The 21,943-nt window shown below is 41.0% G+C and overlaps 1 protein-coding gene across 1 annotated transcript in view; it reads right to left on the bottom strand.

Moving 5' to 3' along the window:
* Positions 1-315: 315 nt before the first annotated feature.
* The window catches only part of mcph1 (microcephalin 1), a 298,002-nt gene continuing 276,374 nt past the window's right edge, over positions 316-21,943 (bottom strand). Inside the window, exon 15 of the mRNA XM_059645582.1 lies at positions 316-588. Within this exon, the coding sequence (XP_059501565.1) occupies positions 536-588 (53 nt within the window). The 3' untranslated portion in view covers positions 316-535. The remainder of the gene's footprint in view (positions 589-21,943) is intronic.

The raw sequence follows: 21,943 nt of genomic DNA, 5'->3' as shown, positions 1-21,943 counted from the left end.
TAGATATAATTAAACATTTTCTGTTGCATAAAGTGTTTCATTAGAGAGAATAGATCTCATTTAGGAGGACAGAAAGATTTTACTATACATCACACTTGTGTTTTTGACCTATATGTATTCAGTAGCAGAAAAATATTACATGTTTAATACATTGGATGTTCATCTCTTGATATTATCAAATGTCAATATCCAACTACTGTTAATCATGTATTCTTCAAAACAAAAGACTAAGTTAAATACAGGGGTTTTTTTATAACAACTTTATTAAAATATATGTAATAGTCCATAAGACATATTCAGACACTTTAAAATCACACTACGCACATAACAATTCAAAAGGATTGGGGACACCTCAGTTTATGGGTGGTTCCCTTTATACAGCACACTGTTAGTACAGAAAATTGTAAAGTATTTATTTCACTTATAAAATGTGACCTACTATTCTTATGTATAAGCTTTCTTGAAAGGAACATAATATATTTACTGACTGAAGCAGACTCCTCTTCTATTGTACTTTTATCATCAGCGCTTTCGACTATTTGATTCTGTAGTTGTCAATGGGGCAGAGCTTATGTTGGGTAATACAATCTAGAATAAGGGAAAGGAAAAAAAAGAAATAATTAGCTGGTTTTCTGCTTCACAGACAATTCAAATCCAATGGTTGTATAAATTATACTTACTTAGTACCTGAAAATTCAAGGCATCCTTGTTGTTAAATAACCTCTTTCAGATTCTCAGGACATCTCAATGTGCTTTGCAACTAATAAAGTAATCACTGTAACTCCTGTATTATCGGTAATGCAGCAATCAACTTCGTTCACGGGAGAATCACAAACGAGCATGTAATGATGAAATAAATGACCAGATCATTTATTTGAAGTGTTAGTTCAGGGGTCAATGTTGGTAAGATCAATAAACTCTCTGCTTTTGAGTGAATATGGTACAAGATCTTCTACGTTTGCTCAAGACTAGACCTTGGTCTAAAAGATCTTCTAAAAGATCATCTGAAAGATTCAGAGATAATGGGAACTGCAGATGCTGGAGATTCCAAGATAATAAAATGTGAGGCTGGATGAACACAGCAGGCCAAGCAGCATCTCAGGAGCACAAAAGCTGACGTTTCGGGCCTAGACCCTTCATCAGAGAGGGGGATGGGGGGAGGGAACTGGAATAAATAGGGAGAGAGGGGGAGGCGGACCGAAGATGGAGAGTAAAGAAGATAGGTGGAGAGGGTGTAGGTGGGGAGGTAGGGAGGGGATAGGTCAGTCCAGGGAAGACGGACAGGTCAAGGAGGTGGGATGAGGTTAGTAGGTAGCTGGGGGTGCGGCTTGGGGTGGGAGGAAGGGATGGGTGACAGGAAGAACCGGTTAGGGAGGCAGAGACAGGTTGGACTGGTTTTGGGATGCAGTGGGTGGGGGGGAAGAGCTGGGCTGGTTGTGTGGTGCAGTGGGGGGAGGGGATGAACTGGGCTGGTTGAGGGATGCAGTGGGGGAAGGGGAGATTTTGAAACTGGTGAAGTCCACATTGATACCATATGGCTGCAGGGTTCCCAGGCGGAATATGAGTTGCTGTTCCTGCAACCTTCGGGTGGCATCATTGTGGCAGTGCAGGAGGCCCATGATGGACATGTCATCAAGAGAATGGGAGGGGGAGTGGAAATGGTTTGCGACTGGGAGGTGCAGTTGTTTGTTGCGAACTGAGCGGAGGTGTTCTGCAAAGCGGTCCCCAAGCCTCCGCTTGGTTTCCCCAATGTAGAGAAAGCCGCACCGGGTACAGTGGATGCAGTATACCACATTGGCAGATGTGCAGGTGAACCTCTGCTTAATGTGGAATGTCATCTTGGGGCCTGGGATGGGGGTGAGGGAGGAGGTGTGGGGACAAGTGTAGCATTTCCTGCGGTTGCAGGGGAAGGTGCCGGGTGTGGTGGGGTTGGAGGGCAGTGTGGAGCGAACAAGGGAGTCACGGAGAGAGTGGTCTCTCCGGAAAGCAGACAGGGGTGGGGATGGAAAAATGTCTTGGGTGGTGGGGTCGGATTGTAAATGGCGGAAGTGTCGGAGGATAATGCGTTGTATCCGGAGGTTGGTAGGGTGGTGTGTGAGAACGAGGGGGATCCTCTTGGGGCGGTTGTGGCGGGGGCGGGGTGTGAGGGATGTGTCGCGGGAAATGCGGGAGACGCGGTCAAGGGCGTTCTCAATCACCGTGGGGGGGAAGTTGCGGTCCTTAAAGAACTTGGACATCTGGGATGTGCGGGAGTGGAATGTCTTATCGTGGGAGCAGATGCGGCGGAGGCGGAGGAATTGGGAATAGGGGATGGAATTTTTGCAGGAGGGTGGGTGGGAGGAGGTGTATTCTAGGTAGCTGTGGGAGTCGGTGGGCTTACTTCTCTTTTGACTCCTCCCACTTCCTACAGACTAAGGGGGTGGCCATGGGCACCCGCATGGGCCCCAGCTATGCCTGCCTCTTTGTAGGTTACGTGGAACAGTCCATCTTCCGCACCTACACAGGCCCCAAACCCCACCTCTTCCTCCGGTACATTGATGACTGTATCGGCGCCGCCTCTTGCTCCCCAGAGGAGCTCGAACAGTTCATCCACTTCACCAACACCTTCCACCCCAACCTTCAGTTCACCTGGGCCATCTCCAGCACATCCCTCACCTTCCTGGACCTCTCAGTCTCCATCTCAGGCAACCAGCTTGTAACTGATGTCCATTACAAGCCCACCGACTCCCACAGCTACCTAGAATACACCTCCTCCCACCCACCCTCCTGCAAAAATTCCATCCCCTATTCCCAATTCCTCCGCCTCCGCCGCATCTGCTCCCACGATAAGACATTCCACTCCCGCACATCCCAGATGTCCAAGTTCTTTAAGGACCGCAACTTCCCCCCCACGGTGATTGAGAACGCCCTTGACCGCGTCTCCCGCATTTCCCGCGACACATCCCTCACACCCCGCCCCCGCCACAACCGCCCCAAGAGGATCCCCCTCGTTCTCACACACCACCCTACCAACCTCCGGATACAACGCATTATCCTCCGACACTTCCGCCATTTACAATCCGACCCCACCACCCAAGACATTTTTCCATCCCCACCCCTGTCTGCTTTCCGGAGAGACCACTCTCTCCGTGACTCCCTTGTTCGCTCCACACTGCCCTCCAACCCCACCACACCCGGCACCTTCCCCTGCAACCGCAGGAAATGCTACACTTGTCCCCACACCTCCTCCCTCACCCCCATCCCAGGCCCCAAGATGACATTCCACATTAAGCAGAGGTTCACCTGCACATCTGCCAATGTGGTATACTGCATCCACTGTACCCGGTGCGGCTTTCTCTACATTGGGGAAACCAAGCGGAGGCTTGGGGACCGCTTTGCAGAACACCTCCGCTCAGTTCGCAACAAACAACTGCACCTCCCAGTCGCAAACCATTTCCACTCCCCCTCCCATTCTCTTGATGACATGTCCATCATGGGCCTCCTGCACTGCCACAATGATGCCACCCGAAGGTTGCAGGAACAGCAACTCATATTCCGCCTGGGAACCCTGCAGCCATATGGTATCAATGTGGACTTCACCAGTTTCAAAATCTCCCCTTCCCCCACTGCATCCCTCAACCAGCCCAGTTCATCCCCTCCCCCCACTGCACCACACAACCAGCCCAGCTCTTCCCCCCCACCCACTGCATCCCAAAACCAGTCCAACCTGTCTCTGCCTCCCTAACCGGTTCTTCCTCTCACCCATCCCTTCCTCCCACCCCAAGCCGCACCCCCAGCTACCTACTAACCTCATCCCACCTCCTTGACCTGTCCGTCTTCCCTGGACTGACCTATCCCCTCCCTACCTCCCCACCTACACCCTCTCCACCTATCTTCTTTACTCTCCATCTTCGGTCCGCCTCCCCCTCTCTCCCTATTTATTCCAGTTCCCTCCCCCCATCCCCCTCTCTGATGAAGGGTCTAGGCCCGAAACGTCAGCTTTTGTGCCCCTGAGATGCTGCTTGGCCTGCTGTGTTCATCCAGCCTCACATTTTATTATCTGAAAGATTCAACTGTTTCTGTTCAGAACTAAAGTGTCACTTTAGAGTATGTGCTCTAGTCTTTTGAGTGGGGCTTGAACCAGAATCAGAAGATTAAATTAGAAGTGGAAGTGCCAACATTTGATCAACTATATCTCCAAATTCACAATTTTTCATTCTCAATATTCTTTTCTGGTGATGACATTGACTTCACTGAATGGACCTCATTCTTGCTGTAGCTCTGCACACTGTCAGTTTGGATGTAGGTAGCCCAGTCACAGTTCTTCATTGCTCACACAGACTGTTTCTGTCTTCTCTGTAATATGTTGAACATAGACCCTTTTTTCTTATTCCCACCTCATCTGACAAGGCCAAATGTCCCTGAAATCAATCTTGTGGACACTGGGTGTTAACCCAAACAATCCATCCTTAGGCAAGAGCAACAACTCGAGGCACATACATTGCTAATGATACAAAGGAATAAAAAGTGTGCTGATGGAAGGCCAATATCACCTTCTGATGGAAGAAGACATTCAGCTCTTTTACTTCAGACAACCACATAAGTATCTGGGAGTGTCTCCTAACCTTGTCTGTATTGAGGTATACCTCATTGAAATGAGCAATTCCATGGAGCACCCATTTTTCTCAGCTGAATTAATTGCTCATAAACATCACATTTGCCTTTATTTCCTATGGTTACAGCTTTACTAAAGAGGTTTACAACATACTGCATAAAACGAAATGAAGAAAAATCAAAAGCATTAATGCTTCAAATCCACTGGAGAACATGCATCATCTTCAACTGCAAGCACAAACACATTTTCGAAACCTATTCAACTCAACTATTTGCAAATTTCACTTTGCAAGTGAGACATTATTGTAAGAGGCAATTAGCATTTCCTGTCCATGAAAATCCAAAGGCCAGATAGGTCTCATTAGACTGTCTCCGAACAGTTCTTGTTTTTTTGCCCTTTGGGTTCAGATATTTCATGACTTGAATGAGCAGAGGAATGATCTCTTGACAAAAAAAAAGTTATACATTTCTTTTTAGAACCTAAGACTTTGTAAGTGGCTTAACTAAAAAAAAAATTCTAAAAATGTTCACCTTAAAATCCATTCTAACGTATCGAGACAAGCAGGCCAGTTCAGGAGTTGCACACCTCTTTACTGTGCATGTGCAGTTTCTTCTCATCCTGGCTATATAATTCTCAATTATTGCACATGCTGGAACTGAATGTCAGGCTCAGTGAATGTGTAAGTAGGCTGCATAACCAGCAATTTCCCATCTTCTGTGCAGGCACAGTATTGGAAATCTACATGGTGGGCCTGTTTCCTGAGAATTTTCTGGTACATTTCTCACTTTTCCACAGCACACTGGTTGAAACCCTTTGGAGTGTTGAGATGATAGCACATCTACAGGCAGTGCAGAATATATACACTGAACAAACACTTGGGCCAACCATATGCCTTCAAAATACCATCTTTGTTCTCTGCCTACCACTACATCTAAGATTGCCCCTGACTTCCTCAGCTGAGGTGAAGCAGCCCGCTAACTGCAGTGCTTATGATTTTGGTGGATATCCTTTGGGTATTTCAGATATAGAGGGTTTTTGCACACTGACGATCTTCTGTACAGGTTTCAGCTGAACCTTCCTCAGAGTGCTGGAGGTGATGTTATCACTCGCAGACAGGAAAGTAAGCAGCAAGGAACCACTTGGGTGTCCCTCTGCATGTCTGGCTGACAATCCTTCTCCTTCTAGGTTCCTGGTGGCGTACAAAACACTAGATACACAATAGCATATAAAACCTGGATGGACTCTTCCAGCCCATGCTTTGACAACAGAGGATCTCTGGCAGCTCTTCCTGATATTTCCCTTGACGCTGCACTTCCAACATATGTCTAATGGATGACCAGAGGATCATTATCTGTAAGTGGCTGAGCTTGGACCTGGTCTCCAGCAATTCTCCAAGTGTCCAAGACCGCGGACATGGGTTCACAGCCAACGGAGGAAGCAATGTTCATGAGATAACAAGGAGTAGAGCTGGATGAACACAGCAGGCCAAGCAGCATCATAGGAGCAGGAAAGCTGACATTTTGGGCCGAGACCCTTCTTTGGAAATTTCTGTGATTATAGGAAGAAGTGACACCCAGGCCAAGTCCAGGCTTAAGCCTCCACAAAGGAAGAGTCTGTGTGAAAATTTAAAACCATGCACAATATTTCAGGCATGCCTTCTTTAAGTACATCCAATTTTCAGTTTTTGATGTGACTTATGCTGATGTAATTAAATGTATTGAAATAAGTAAGTACAGAACGGTGAGGATATGTAGATTTTTTAAAATGTCTCAAAAATTATAGCGAACACAAGAAAGTGATTGTTTCCTGCTATGCTCAAAATCTGAACTTAATTTTCTACCATTCTATCCAGTGTTACTACAGAAAAGTTAAGAGTATAGGTCTTCAGTCTGGAGGAGACATCATAAAGATCAAAAATGCAAAGGGTGCACGAATTGACTGGTAAGAGTAAAACAGCAAGAAAATTCAAGCACAGAGATACTTACATAGAGATACTGCACACCTACAGTATAAAAGATCAGACTACTGTACTGGTGTATTTGCTTCATTCCATGCTTACATATGACACAAATGTAGAATTCCACTCTATAATGTCTAATGTAAGACATGTTGCAGGATTTGTACAAGGAAAATTGTCTTTCTTGTGTGCATTGCTGTGTTACTATTTCACTTGTGTTATACGGTTTTATATGCATTTCTGCATTAATTATAACTCATCAGAGAAGGAGCAATAAAAATGACTTCACAAATGATGATCATCAAACAAGCTAAATTGAATGGCTGCGTTGTTCATTAATAATTTGAGGCATTTCTTAATCCAAGTCAATTAATTGAATTGCTGTTTTGCAGCTCATTGGCATCTATTATGTATGCAATAACAAATTTGTCAATCAATAGGCAGAGATAGTTTTTACATGAACGATCATGAGTTTTTTTTTTAATCTATACCCAATGGATTTCAGGAATATGTTTCACACCGCATTCACCCAACTGGAACTCCACATCTTGACACAAATTATAAGAATTAAGATTTTTGAAAGAAAATTGAAATTTGTTGCAGTTTTTGAAGGGCAAATTATGGATAGTGTTCAATGGAATGCTTTGAGAAAAGAAGTGCATTATTAAAGGAAATGCTAAGGATGCTCTATTGTTAAATTATCATTGAATGTTTTAATGATGTGTTATTTTCGAGTCTTTTAAAGAAAGCTTACACACGTTTAGCTTCTTTTGCAACCTGAGGATGTCCAATAATGTTCCACAGTAAATTATGTACTTTTCTTTTGCAGTCATCTGCTCAGTGTAAAGGAACAAGATTTCACAACTATTGAGAAATTAATCAAAACAGATAATTTACTCTTAGTGATGTTTATTGAGGGATAAATGCTGGCCAGAACAGGAAGAAAGTCCCTTCTCCTCTTGTAAAAGCGTATCGTGATCTTTTATCTCCATGTGAGAAGGCAGATCGACCCATGGTTAAGTGGCTCCTCTAAAAGACATCTGACAGTGTAGGACTTCTACAGAACCATACTGGACAGCTAGTTTGCTGTTTAATTACTTTGCTACATATGCTCAGATTTCTGGAGTGCATCTTGAACTACAACCTCCAAGTCAAGGATGCTACCATTGAAACAATGCTACCTCATCAAATTAAAGCAAGCGTTATTAAAAGAAATGTGGCAGCACGAGAACAAAGTTAGTTAATGGATTTAAAAAAATGGAAAGTGGTCATCCATGAATATTTTTACAGACTGGATTCTTGCAAACAATCAATACAGGAACTATTAACTTTTTGATCTCCGTAACCTTTGTGAGGCTAAGTCACTCCACTGTCCTGCATCCCTCCAACCCATGAGAATGTGGAGACAGTAGGACAATGTTGCTTGTAGGTTTTAATTTTGTCCTCAGCCTTGGCCTAGCTGGCATTCTATGCTCCATGCTTTGAAAATTTTAATTCAGCTAAAACTTTGCTACTCATAACCTGTCACACACCAAGGCTAAACTCCCGTCACTATGCTTCTTTCTGACCAAAACAGTCTCTCAGTACACACTGACTCTTCTTTAGTGCCAACATGATATTAAAGTTACTTCAGTGGGGTCACCCCTCCCTTTCGTTTTACAAGTATCCACCTCGAGAAGCTCTCCAGTTCTTTTTATTTATATGAATCAGACCTCTTTCCTAAACTCTTCCAACCGTGCCCTTTCTTGCCTCCCTTTTAAACTCTCCTTAAAACCTATGTTCATGAAGTATTTGGTCACCCCCTCCCCTCATCTTTCAATCATTAGCTCGACATGCACTTAGCCTGATCGTAACACTGTTTCACACTGGAACATTTTTGACATTAAAGCCATGATACATATGCAAGTGTTTGCTGTTGAGGTTAAAACTCAGATTCTCACATTAGAACACAGAAGGTTATAAGGAAATTTGTTGGGGGGGTGTTTAAAATTATGAGCGCTTAGATTAGGGGAAACAATATTTTCATAGTTTGGTGAATAGGAAAAATGAGTACCTCATTTGAAATTGTTAAGAGGGGTTTGGAAAATCTGTTTTGTTCAGAGTCAAGGAGTGCCCTTCCAGAAATGACAAATACAAAAATAGCTTCTAAAACACACACACACAATATATATATATACATATTTAAATATTTGAAAGAACTATTTAAAAAGGTATTGGAACAATATAGGGAAATGAAATGAAGTAGATAATGCTTTTAGAGATCTAGCGCAGGCATGATGGGACAAATGACCTTCATCTGTGTTATAAGATTCTGTGATACAGTAAATTTAGAATTTACTTTTAACTTAATCATGAAATTTTCCCAAAAGAAACTCAAATCACTTTCCATGTTTTGCTTGCAATTATATTTGTATTTTTAGATTGAACATGAAATGCAAAATTATTCATTGAGAGCTTGCTGTGATAAGTGCACTCAGTGGCTAGGTCATTGTTGCTGACTTGTAAGGCAGATGCATAATAGGGATTTTGTCCAAAAAAACATTTTTCTAAAATTGAAAACAACAAAAAAAACCTTACAAGTGGGTGGATGGGTCAAGGGGGACTTCAATTTCTCATAACATTTTGGGCAGTCACCAAACTGCTCTCTATAAACTGTGCTGTCATCTACTTTTTAATTGCAACATCAATCTTGAAGCAATTTATCAGGCCCAAATTCTCATGGTAGATACATGCCCCATGTTGCGATGGATTGTGTTGCAAAATGCTTCCCCTTTTTTGGGGGGACATTTAATTTCAGCAAAAATGCAAGAGATCTGCCCTATTTCAGTGTTATGTTTTCAGCGTATTGATATGCCTGTGAAATGTACAGGCAGCCTCAATAATAATTAGTAATAAAAGGTTCCTTCCCAGAATGGCAACAGTATGCATCCAACAGAAGGAGGGATTAGTTACTTAATTATGTATTGTAGACATAATATAGCAGTTGTTTAATATTGTATAAAAGATGAAAAAGAGACAGGTGTACTTGGACCAACTGAAATGATCTTATATGATGCACATAGTCCTATAAAGCATTTTATATAACAGTATAAATTTCACATTTCCATTTTGCTGAATGAATGAATTTCTGCTGTATATTTAAATCTTGAATTAGACACGTTCTGCTTTTCAGTTTCCATGGTCTCTCCTGTAAATACACCCTGTATCACTTAATCAGTAATTTACCATTTGATATCTAGTATTATGAGACTTTGACTTGGGGGCTGCAATTTTGAAAATCCTATGTTCTTGGAGCTGGACATTGTAATTTCACACCAACCACCACACGCTCTTCTCATGAGAGATAAGCTATTGTGAGGATTTGAAATAAGTATCAACAGACAAGGTTATTTCACTAACTATAGGCAAAAAGTGGAACTATTTATCATGAATTAGTTGATCATGAAACACACTTTGTGGCAAGTAAAATACTGCAACACACTTCACAGTTCAAATCATATTAGGGGGCCAAATATGATGGCTCTAATCAATAACTCCATCAAATTTAATGGGAATTTCCTGAACGAAAGCACTGCCAACTATAGAATCTGTTTCCTTTGCCCAGTCTTTTGTAATTTCCATTCTTAGGTGGTTTTTGAAAGGTTTGTTTATGCACCTGTTTCTAGTAATAACTAACATTTATTGTTCATCCAAAATTTCATTGAGAAGGTGCATGAGTAGTCTTTATGACAATCAAGTGGTTTACTGGGACGTCAAAGGGAAGTCAGTAACATCGTGATAATATCACTGAACCAGTAATGCTGACACCCAGACTAATGCTTGAACAACATGCTCAAATGACATCATTGCAGCTGGTGCAACTGAAAACTAGTCCCAGTAATGGCTTCCATGAAACTATCAGTAATTGCTGTAAAAGCCCATCTGTTTTACTAAGATAGTGGGAACTGCCGATGCTGGAGAATCTGAAATAACACGGTGTGAAGCTGGATGAACACAGCAGGCCAAGCAGCATCAGAGGAGCAGGAAAGCTGCCGTTTCGGGTCAACCCGAAACGGCAGCTTTCCTGCTTGTCTGATGCTGCTTGGCCTGCTGTGTTCATCCAGCTTCACACCGTGTTATCTCTGTTTTACTAATATCCTTTAAGGAAGTAAAATCTACCATTCTCAACTGCTTTGGCCTGAATGTGACTCCAGACCCACAGCAACATGATTAACTCTTAGCTGCTCTCTGAAATGGCATAGCCAGCGCTTTGGTTCAAGTGTAACTGGGGACAGGCAATAAATACTGACATTGTCAATGACCCTGTGTCTTATGAAAGAATAAGGGAAGGGTTTCAGAGTGTGGTTAAGAATTCATGTTCTGAGGGTTTCCACCTCTATTAACATTTCAGGCAGTGAGTTCCAGATTTCCACCTCTCTCAGGGTGAAAAAAACTTCCTCAGATTCTAAATTTCTTGCTCACTACTCTAAATCAGTGACTCACAGAATTCTTCCAATCTATAACTTTCACATTTTATGCTCCTCAATCAGGACCCTGCTCAGGCTTCCCTACTTGAAGGAAAGTAAGCCTGCCGATCTAGTTTCTCTTCAAAACTGAATTGCTACAGCCCAGAAAACATCCTCATGAATCTTGTAAATACCCTCGCTAGTGCAATCAAATCCTTCCTGCAGTGAAAACCACACACACGTACTCTAACTCAAATGTTTTGTACAGGTCTACCATAACATCCATGCTCTTGTATTCGATGATTTGACTAAAAGTTACAAGTACCCCAAATGCCTTCTTAAATGTAGTACTTTAGTACGTAGAGAAGCGACGTCACTTGTCTCCATGTGTAAGTTTTCTTTTTGGTCCCCAATGAGCCTTATGCCTATTACCACCCTTTTACTATCAATCTGCTTACACAACACTTTGAAAAATTCATTTATGTACCTGTTTCTAGCAAAAATTAACATTTATTGTTCACCTGTAATTTCATTGAGAGGTGCGTGAGTAGTTTTCATGACAACTGAGTGGCTTACTGGGACATCAAAGGGAAGGCAATGGAACAAAAACAAAGTTGCTGAAAAAGCTCAACAGGTCTAGCAGCACCACTGAAGGAGAAAACAGAGTTAATGTTTCGGGTCCGGTGACCCTTCCTCAGAACATTCCCCTTAAGGGAAGGTGATAATATGGTGATAATATCACTGAACCAGTAATGCTGACGTTGGTGAAAGATTTCTCTCTATGTAAGCTGCCAGCCTATTTTCATAGTCACAACTTGCTTTTCTTGGCTGCTTTTTCACTTCAGTTCTGAACCTTCTTTACTCAGCTTGGTTCACAATTGTATTTACTACCTGATGCCTGTCACAGACTCATTTTGTCTTCTTTTAATTAATTTTTATTTCCTTTGTCATGCAAAGAGCTCTGGATTTGTTCATCCCACCTTTCTCTTTCAAGGTAATATATCTTGACTGTATTTAAGCCATCTCTTCTTTGAAAGCAGGCCATACGTCAGCAACTGTTTTTCCCACCATCCTTTGAATCTCGTTTACCTGGTCTATCCCTGTTTTTGCCTCACTGAAATTGGCTCTCTGCCACTTGATGGTGGAGGCAGGTTCAATTGTGACATTCAAGAGGGCATTGTTTCTATTTCAATAATCATCCAATGCACAGGGAAAAGGCAGGAGATTGGCATGGAGTTCATATACACAGAGAGACTGAATGGCCTCCTCTGCAATGTTGTGCTACAGTCTAGAAAGGTTATGAGAAAAGCAAATCGAACATTAGGCTCTATTTGAAACGGACAGAATTGAAAATTTGGCGAGTTACGGTAAACCTGTGTAAAATTTTGGTCTTTACTAGCCAGTCACTTTAATATCAGTGGTAGTAAAGATAATGGAATCCTTACTAAAAGTATCCAGTTTAATTCATCATATTTTAGACAGACAATACAGACACTGTTGCAGTGAAGATTTACAAGGCTGAAACCAGAAATGTGTAGCATTCCCTTTAGTGTAGAAATATCTGAAAGGGTTACTTAATCGAAGAATATTTCCTGTCATGGAGCAAGAGCATAGCTAGTCACCATCAAAATAAGACAGTCTCAGAGAAATTCAATAAGGAATTCAGAACAAATTTCTTTATTCAGACTGTGGTCAAAGTAAGGAACTTGCTACCAGAGGGAGCATTTGAAGAGAATAACATATGTCTTTAAAAAGGAAACTGGACAAGCATTTGAGGGAAAACATAGTAGATGGTAATAAGCGTTGATTTAGATGTGAAAATATGGAAGGCAGTCTCATTGCTACGTTACCACTGGCGTGGACTGATTAAAGGCTGAAAGACATGTATATCCCATGTAATTTTATGTGAGGTTTGCTATTGCACTTTTAGTTCTTTCATCAACCATCTTAAATCAATGTCACATGTTTCTCAACTTCTCGTTTAATGGGAATAGTTTCTCTTTATCTACACTGTCTATTCCTTCGCGATTGTGAAAAGCACTTTTAAGTTTGCAATCAAACACATCTCATATGAGAGAAGGTTAGAGATTTACATTTCTGAAGGATATCAATGAATTTGATGTTTTATTTATATTTTGATACCCCAGCTGTTTCTGGTATTAGCTTTTTATTTTGGATTTCCTCAAACTGAATTAAAATTTTGCAGTGGTTATACTCGTTTAGATCATTCATTCAGGCTTCTGGATGACTAATCTCGTGACATAACCACTCTGTCTTCATTCCTAATTGGTTAGATTGGAAACCAGGCAATTCACCTCTGATTCTTTCTCAGTTTATGGGATCAGGAAATTGGTTGTTTCTGCTGCGCTTCAAATTGGTTACCATACCCTGGTATTCTCAATAAAAATGCCATCCTAATGTAATGGTTATAGGCTTTCACTAGCATATCTCAATTTGTGAGAAACAACATTTCAGGAACTGGAACATTTGGACTGGGCAGTCACAAAACAGTGCTGCGTGTACCTCGCGGGATACGTGGAAATATGGTAGATAAAAAAAACTCACTCACCGCAAGATGTACTTATGAGAACAGAGAAACACCAAAGACATGATTTACAAAGTCTTTAACTCGAATAAGTGGCTTTAGTGGTCCAGCAACTATCTACCTTCACTAAGCTCAAAACTAAATTAGGTTTCTTACACCATTGGATGTGTTACACCTGAACTAGATGTACATTGAGGCGGAACAGTGAAAAATAAACCAATGGCTAAAGGCAGGGATTGTGTGAAGATGATGACATAGATTCTCAATAATGAGAAGTGATGGATAGAATTGATCTTGCTTTGATCAGTGCACTGACTGATGTTATTGATGAGAGAACGTTGACTTAACACTGAAACAAAACACTGATACTAGGTTTAAAAAAAAGGATTTGTATCAGTGAGCTGTATATATGAAAAAATTGATTTCTTTGACCTACAGCTGAAGAATACTCTCAGCCAAAACATACATTATGTGGTGAAGCTTCATCAAATAACAGATTAAAACTAAATAGTTACAAAGTTGCAAAGTCTGGAAAACATCACATCAGAGTAGTGGAAGCAATCTTATCTGTATCTGCAGACCTGATAAACACTATGCAATGTAATTGCCTGTTTACAGCCCTCTGAGCAATTACAGATGGTCAATAACTTCCAGCCTAGCATGTGACACTGATATCCCATGAATGAATATAAAGTATTAATTCAGTTTGTACTAATATCAAACAACTCAGTATCATATTAGGTTTGAACATTGAATTAATATCATGGTCAATCAGTGAAAACTGTCTGCAAATGTATGAATCACAGGTATGGCAGACTTGGTTCACCTTCTGTTTCATGTGCAGTATATTTACAGTTGTTCTGAACAAGAGGCAATTTTGTTTTGTTCGTGGGAATGTGAGCTTTGATTGTAAGACACTGCCATTGAAGCAAGTGACTTGTTTCACCCACTTCAAGGGGTAGTCAAGAGTCACCATTTTGCTGTGGATCTGGCGTGACATACAGGTCATAGCTGGTGAAGATAGAAGAATTCATTCTTTAGCACACATTAGTGAACCAGGTGGGTTTTTACAAGAATCAGTGATAGCTTCATAGCTGGCATTCCTAAGATTAGTTTGCAATTGCAAATTTTTAAAATAGTCATGGAAATGAAATTCCACTAATTACTGTGGTTGAATTTCCAAAACATTAGCTTGCTCTGAATTACTAGACATTACCACCATGGCATCAGCTTCATACATCAGAATGAACTCTTTCAGGCCAACTGTTCTATTCAACAAATGGGTGGGTGGTGGATGAATGTGTTGGCACCTCATGGAGAAAGGTGGGTGTGCAGAGTGTATAATCTGGGTGAGCTATACAAGTGGGGTGCACAGCAGGATGGCAGCCGCAAAGAATGGTAGCTCGGTAGAGAGCAGAGAGTCAAGGTAGATTCAGGAGAGGACATGGGGAAGGGAGGGGAGGGGAGGGGAGGGGAGGGTGGCATGGGGGGGGAGGGGTGAGTGCTGGGCATGGTGGTCAGGGCAGTAGTTAGATTGGCAGTAGGTGAGTTCAGTAGGGGGTGTCAGTGATGTCATTTATATATTTACCAGGAATTGGACTGGGATGGCTGTATCCATCACTTCCTGGATGACAATTCAGGTAAACTAATCTGAACTATCTGTTTCCAATTCAGAGGTGGAGGTGTCGTTCAGAGGTTTTTGAGAAGATTTGTAGCTCGGGTTTTGGATGAGATTGTAGACATGCTTGCTTAGCTGGTGTGTTTGGTTGCAAACGTTTCATCACCCTGCTGGGTAATTTTGTCAGTGTGCCTTGGGTGAAGCGTCGGTGTTCTGTCTCACTTATTATTTATATGACTCCGTTTGTTTGGGTGTTTGGTACCACTTTGGAGACCGGGTCTAATTCAACACTTCCAAGACAGACCACAACAGGAAGGCACAACACGGCCAGTCTCACTAATCATCCTACTGTACATCAAGAATATTCAGAGATGACCACAATACTACTCAGAGCCATAGGAATCAGAGTAGCCCAGAAACCAACAATCACCCTCCGACAGCTACTGACAAATGTATCCCATACCCAAAACCAGCAAAACTGGTGTAATATACAAAATACCATGTAAGGACTATGAGAGACACTACATAAGCCAAACTGGAAGAAAATATTATACGTATAAACGAACACCAACTGGCCACCAAACGACATGACCAATTCTCTCTTGTCTCACTACACACGGACAATGAGGGACACAAATTTGACGGACAACACAATTGCACAAGCCAAACAGAGACACACCAGAGAATTCTTGGAGGCCTGGTATTCAAACTGGAACTTCATCTGCAAACACATTGAATTAGACCCTGTGTACAAACTACTGAAAAACAGAACTGGAAGTGGTATCAAACACCTCAACAAAACCAAAGCATATAAATAGCAAGCAGGACAAATCACTGCCCCTTCACCAGAGGCATGCTGACGATATTACCTAGCAGGGTAACGAAACATTTGCAACCAAACTCACTGGCTTGGCGAACATGTCTATGACCTCACAATTTTCAGAGGGTCGTGGGAAACAGGTGAAATGCCCATTGAAAGTTCAAACTTCTCAGAAACAATTTTTGAAAATGATTATTACAAGCAATTTGGGCATTGATGGCTTCATTGCCCATACTTTGGTACCCCTTGATCATACTTTGGTAGCTGTCTTCCTAAACCATTGGAGTCTATATTGTGTAGCACACCCACAGAGATGGTAGGAAGGGAGTTCCAGGATTCTGACGTAGTGACAAAGAAAGAATGGTGATGTGGGTGTAAGGCAGGATGGAATGTAGTTTGGAAGGGAACCTGGAGGTGGTGATGTCTCCATTAATACCCTTTCCTTCCATAATGTAGAGCTTGCAAGTGTGAAATATGTCTGGGGAACAGTACATCTTATAAATGGTACACAATGCAGTCACTGTATGTCAGTGGTGGGGGAAGTGAATGTGCATGGAGGGTGTTGGTAGATAGGATGCCAATCAAGCAGACTGCTTTGTCCTGGATGGCGTCAAGCTTCTCGAGTGTCATTGTGGCTGCACGCAATCAGACATGTGGCCAATATTCCAACACACTTGTGATTTGGGCCTTATAGACGGTGTGTTGGCTTTGGAGAGTCAGGAGCTGAGTTGCATGCTACAGGATTGTTAGCTTATGACCTGCTTTTGTGGATAGTACTTACATAACTAGTCCAGTTAAGTTTCTGGTCAATGGTAAACCCTTGTTTTTAAGTGAGGTATTCAGTGATGGCGATGCCATTTAATGTCAAGAGGTGATGCTTAGATTTTCTCTTGTTGGAACTGTTAATTTTCCAAGTCACATGAATGTTACTTCCACAGACTCAGGGCATCCTCGGTGTCCCAAAATCCATTTTGGGCCTTACATCCAGTCTCCAACAATCCAAAGACTAGAAGATCTGGATCAATGACAAGTAAGCACAGTGCTGTATTTAATAACATGCATGACCGTAGTTATTCCTAAAATGATGTGGGTGCATTGCAGTGAACAGGGGGAAGCATTTGCTGATGTATTATGCATAAAACCTGAAGCTGGTGCTGGCCAATACTATGAAAAATGTAAATTTTGTAAAAGCTTGACTCTTGAATTCCAGAATATTTTCTGCTCCATGTAATGCGATGGAAAGAGGCCATGTCAATCTACTGTTCCACATTGCAGTTTGACGGCTGTCACACTGGAAACTCTTGGTTCATGACTTTGATCTTCAATCCAAAGCAAAGTTATTATTTACTACCCACTCTCTCTCACTGTCTGCCGAATGTAATCTGGCTATCGCAGTTGTGCAACTTCTAAGATATATTCCCTTGTCTGACTGAATTAGATCTAGGACTTCAAAGGCTGTAAGTCTGGATTAAAATAGCATCAATGAAATAAAAACAGAAATTCAAGGCTCACTTTGTGAAGGAAATCAAAAATCAACACTGAAAAGTTCCCAAACTTGCATGAATTCCTTAAGAAGAATGAAGTATAGTTACAGGACACCTTTAATAGCATCAACAAGCAATATCTCACTGAAGTGACAAGGCCATTATGTAAGTGTTTTCTCTCATAGGAGAGACAAAACAGCAGGTTTTCCACAGAACCTTTGCTGAAAGATGTCAATTAAAGGACAAAGGAATTTCCTGGAGATCTCAACTGATGGTGCCCTCAACACTGAGTCCCAAGCAGACAGCTGGTTAGAGTTGTGAGCAGAGTTCCCACTGGATTTTCAGTTTGAGCTTTCACAGTTCTGATACCATTTGCTACAATCCACCTGTGTGAAGATGGATGTTCATCACTCATTGGAATGCAATCAAAGTATCATCAGCATCCTCATGTGAAAAATAACTCACAATTAAACTGCTATCTACCACTCCAAACATTAGGGTCCAATGCATGACACAGCAGTTGTTAGTAGTACTATTAAGTCTTGTTAAGTTATAAATGTACATTATAATGTGTTTATTTGTACAGTGTGTAAACTGGGTTACTGGTCAGGGCATGTGGGGCTTCTGGTAGACCTAAAAGGAAGTGTATAATAATGAGGTTGGGAATCTCAAAATAAGACAAAATTCCCATTCTCCACAATTGACTGATGATTTTCTTAACCTCTGTGAGCTAAATTGAACTCAATATAAAAATTTTAAAGTCATGAACAGGGAACAGTGTTTTTTGGTGGAGTACTGAATGAATAGTTGGAGAGAGTGGAATGAACTCTCAGAGATGTCCTAACAAGACAACTAGGGAATTTACATTCATTGAATTAAACAAGTTTGGAATGAAAAGTTAGTCTTAATAATGGTGACCATGCAGCCACCAAAATGATGTCAAAAAATCATCCTAGTTCATAAATGTGTTTCAGAAAGGAAGTGTTTTATCCGAAATAATGGGAACTGCAGATGCTGGAGAATCCAAGATAACAAAGTGTGAAGCTGGATGAACACAGCAGGCCAAGTAACATCTCAAGAGCACAAACTCAGTCTTACCCAGATGTGACTTAACAGTCATGTTGTTGATTCTTAACTTCTCTCTAAAATGACCAACAAGCTGCTCAGAAACATTGCTATGAAAATTTTTTACAACACTGGAACTTAATTCAATGTCTAAGATTGACGTTGGCACTGGAAGCAGAAACTTCAAGGTCCATCTACATAAGAAACTCGATAGCACCGCCTCCTTATTGAACTGGCCGACTAAAGGTCAGAGTGGGCCTCTGGCAGGTGGTGAGGAATCTAACACATGGATTAAAAAAAACTTAATTGACTTCATACTCACCAAACTACATACTGAAAGTGTATCGCTGTGGTGGGAGGAACTACAGCACATCCCTTGAAGTAATTAAATATCAAAGAATAGTTGATAGTTCTGGATAGAGCAAAGCAATGGATCTTAATAAGAAACCAACAAACAGCTGAAGATTTGAGCTCCAGAACTAGACATGACCTTGCTATATCATTCCAATCCTACTAACACACTTAGTTTGCAACAGCTTGGTTTATGGAGCAGTCTGTGTCAATATACAACAAGATCTGTGCTACAGTTAGGCTTAGGCCGATAGGGGGCAACTAATATTCATACCATACCAATTCCAGGCAACGACCATCTCTAACAAAAGGAAATCTATTACTTTACCTCAACAATCAACAGCAATTCCATTGAGGAATTCTCTACCATTGACTTCAGGGAACTCAGGGTGTGGTGCCGCCACAAATCTATGAACAATCTATGCCATCAACCACCTTCAATACTTATTCATTCTGCCATGGTGCATAGTGGTAGCAGTGTGTACCATCTACTAGATGCCTTGCAGCAATCCAACCAGGATCCTCCAAAAGCCTTTTCCAAACACCAAGATGAACAAGGGTATTGGGTGCATGGAAACACCATCACTTGCATGTTCACCTCCATATCCAGACTTTGAACTATAATGCAATTCCTTTACTGGCTCTTGATCAAAATGTTAGAACACCCTTTCACAGGGCTGTAGTTGTACTTCACCATACGGATGGCAGCAGCTGAAGATAATGATTCACCACCACATTTCCAAGGCCAGTCGGGTTGGCCACTAAATGCTGGCCTTTCAATAACATTTGCTCAATTTCTGATAGGTCAGGATGTGGTGTCACCATAAGATCAGCTACATAAACAGTGTGACGACAACAGCAGGCCAAAGGTTGGGAATTCTCTGGTGAACAATTATCGTCTGACTTTCCAAACCTTGTCCATATCTAAATGTCACAAAACAAGATTGTGATTGAATGTTTTCTACTTTCCTAGTTGAATGCAGCTGCAAGAATAACAGACTTCCAACTAGTTTTTTTGTAACAAATAGGCAAGGTATCTAGGTCAGAAACAAAAGTGAAGAAACACATATTTTGAAAGCATTGTCAAAGTGCTGTTTTTTTCCATGGATAACATAGGTGCCCCAAATTTCATTATTGCATTTTCCCTGAAGTATAACCATTCTTTAGACTTTTTGTGAACAACCACCCTCGAACCACAAATATAACAATGTGAAAAAAGTAGCACCGGTCTAGATCTTGGAGCTGCGGACTTGGTGGCACAGCATCCTTCATTTCAGAGGTATTTCTTTTTCACCTGGCCACCACTTCAATTTTCCACCAATCATGCCTGATATTCTGACACATCAAAGATGCCAGCATCATTCAAGTTAGCTTGCTTTCGGTTCCATCACCATCCAAGAGGAAGGCTGACTATGACACAAGACCTCTAGGCTGACCAGGGACATGACCATCACCAGCATAAGTTATTAGTTCATGTATTTAACATTTCAACCATATAGTAAAATGAAAACACATGTGTGTTGCTATCAGTGGAGGAATTGGCCTTGGTAATGATTTCACTCATGCTGAATAACTGTCAACTGCTTCTCTGTGGACTCAAAGATAAAGACCATAGGTGGGGCATCCTTATTCTTGAAGCATATTCCTACAGCAGTCGGTGCTTTAATGAGAAGGAAATGAAAATAAAAGGAAAATGCTTGGCAACAGTGGGATATAAGGGCAAAAAAAATCACAACTTGTGAAACAAACTAACAGGCATTCTTCCCAGCATAGTTTGCTGAATTACTTTCTCTGATCCCACAGCTGCTAGGTTGCCTCCTCCACACTTAATTCCAGCCTTCTGACTGCTACCACTGTTCTGACATATTTTTTAGCTCTTTCAGTTTGTGACTTCCCTATGGTTTCTTCCTTAGACAATTTCTCCGCAGATTCTTTCCTTTGTTTTGGCCAGACTTGCCTGCATTCATACACGTGAGTGTATTATAGCACTTTGCAGTTTCCATTTCGGCAAAGGAGGAGGAAGACAAGTCAAAGTTAGAAAAAAGATAAAGGAAAAAAATGCACCAGAACACAAAAAATGGGAAAGAAGTTCACAGTAGTTCATGAATAAAGAAAAGTATTTGAAAAGTAAACAAGAAAGCAGGAAAATAATGTGAAGATAAGCAAAGTGGGAAGTGCAAAAACTACAGAGGCCAATTAGAATATATGTGTGTGTTGCTGTGTATATATACGTAAGTAGTATCTGCAGTATCTACACACTATAAATATATAAAGTAACACAAGAATATAGTACAAAAACACTACCAAAATGTATTCAAATATAATCTGAATATATACATAAACAGAACAAATAGTTTCTCATTCTGAATTGACAACCTGATTAATAACCAACTCCCTATCACATTACACAAATATAATGTGCTGATTCCTACTGTCCAAAATGGCAACCATTGTCAGTACAAAACCTGGCCTAAAGCAAATCTCAGTATGCCTCAAACTAGAGAAATGAAATTTAACAAAGGAGCAGGATTGAACTCAAAACAGTCACCAAATCCGTGGTAATTTCAGTGAATCTGCAATCTCTTTCATCAGCAGCGTGTCAAGACTGTGTGTTTTTCAAATCTATGAATCCAAATATTTCACAGTGACTTTGCTTGTAGCAATAATTACTTGCATTAATAAGTACTCTTGAGTTTCTAATTAAATAGCATCACAATTCTATGACCCAATGATAACATCTGTTGACTTAAGAAAAGGCACAATCAAGCCTTTATAACTATATAAGCAGTCATCTCTTGAGGTAAAATATTTCTGATCAACTTTTGATAAAATATAAGGAAGAGGCATTTAGGCTGTAACTGCACAACAACTGTGCACCCTCAGTAGTTTGTCCAGGAGCTTTGATCTAAAAGCAGTTGTGTAATTTGGGAGATAGTTGCTACATAAAATTGAAGCTATGAACCCAAGACAAAGAAGACCACCACAAGCAGATAAACATATACCGTTATGTTTCCCATCTGGTGTTTTCAATAGACTCAAGCTATCCACTGGATCTATTAAACTT

The sequence above is a fragment of the Stegostoma tigrinum genome, chromosome 4 (genome assembly GCF_030684315.1).
Source record: "Stegostoma tigrinum isolate sSteTig4 chromosome 4, sSteTig4.hap1, whole genome shotgun sequence".
In the NCBI taxonomy this organism is placed as follows: domain Eukaryota; kingdom Metazoa; phylum Chordata; class Chondrichthyes; order Orectolobiformes; family Stegostomatidae; genus Stegostoma; species Stegostoma tigrinum.
Note: the sequence above shows the minus strand (reverse complement) of the source record. Positions and strands in the feature narration are given on the sequence as shown.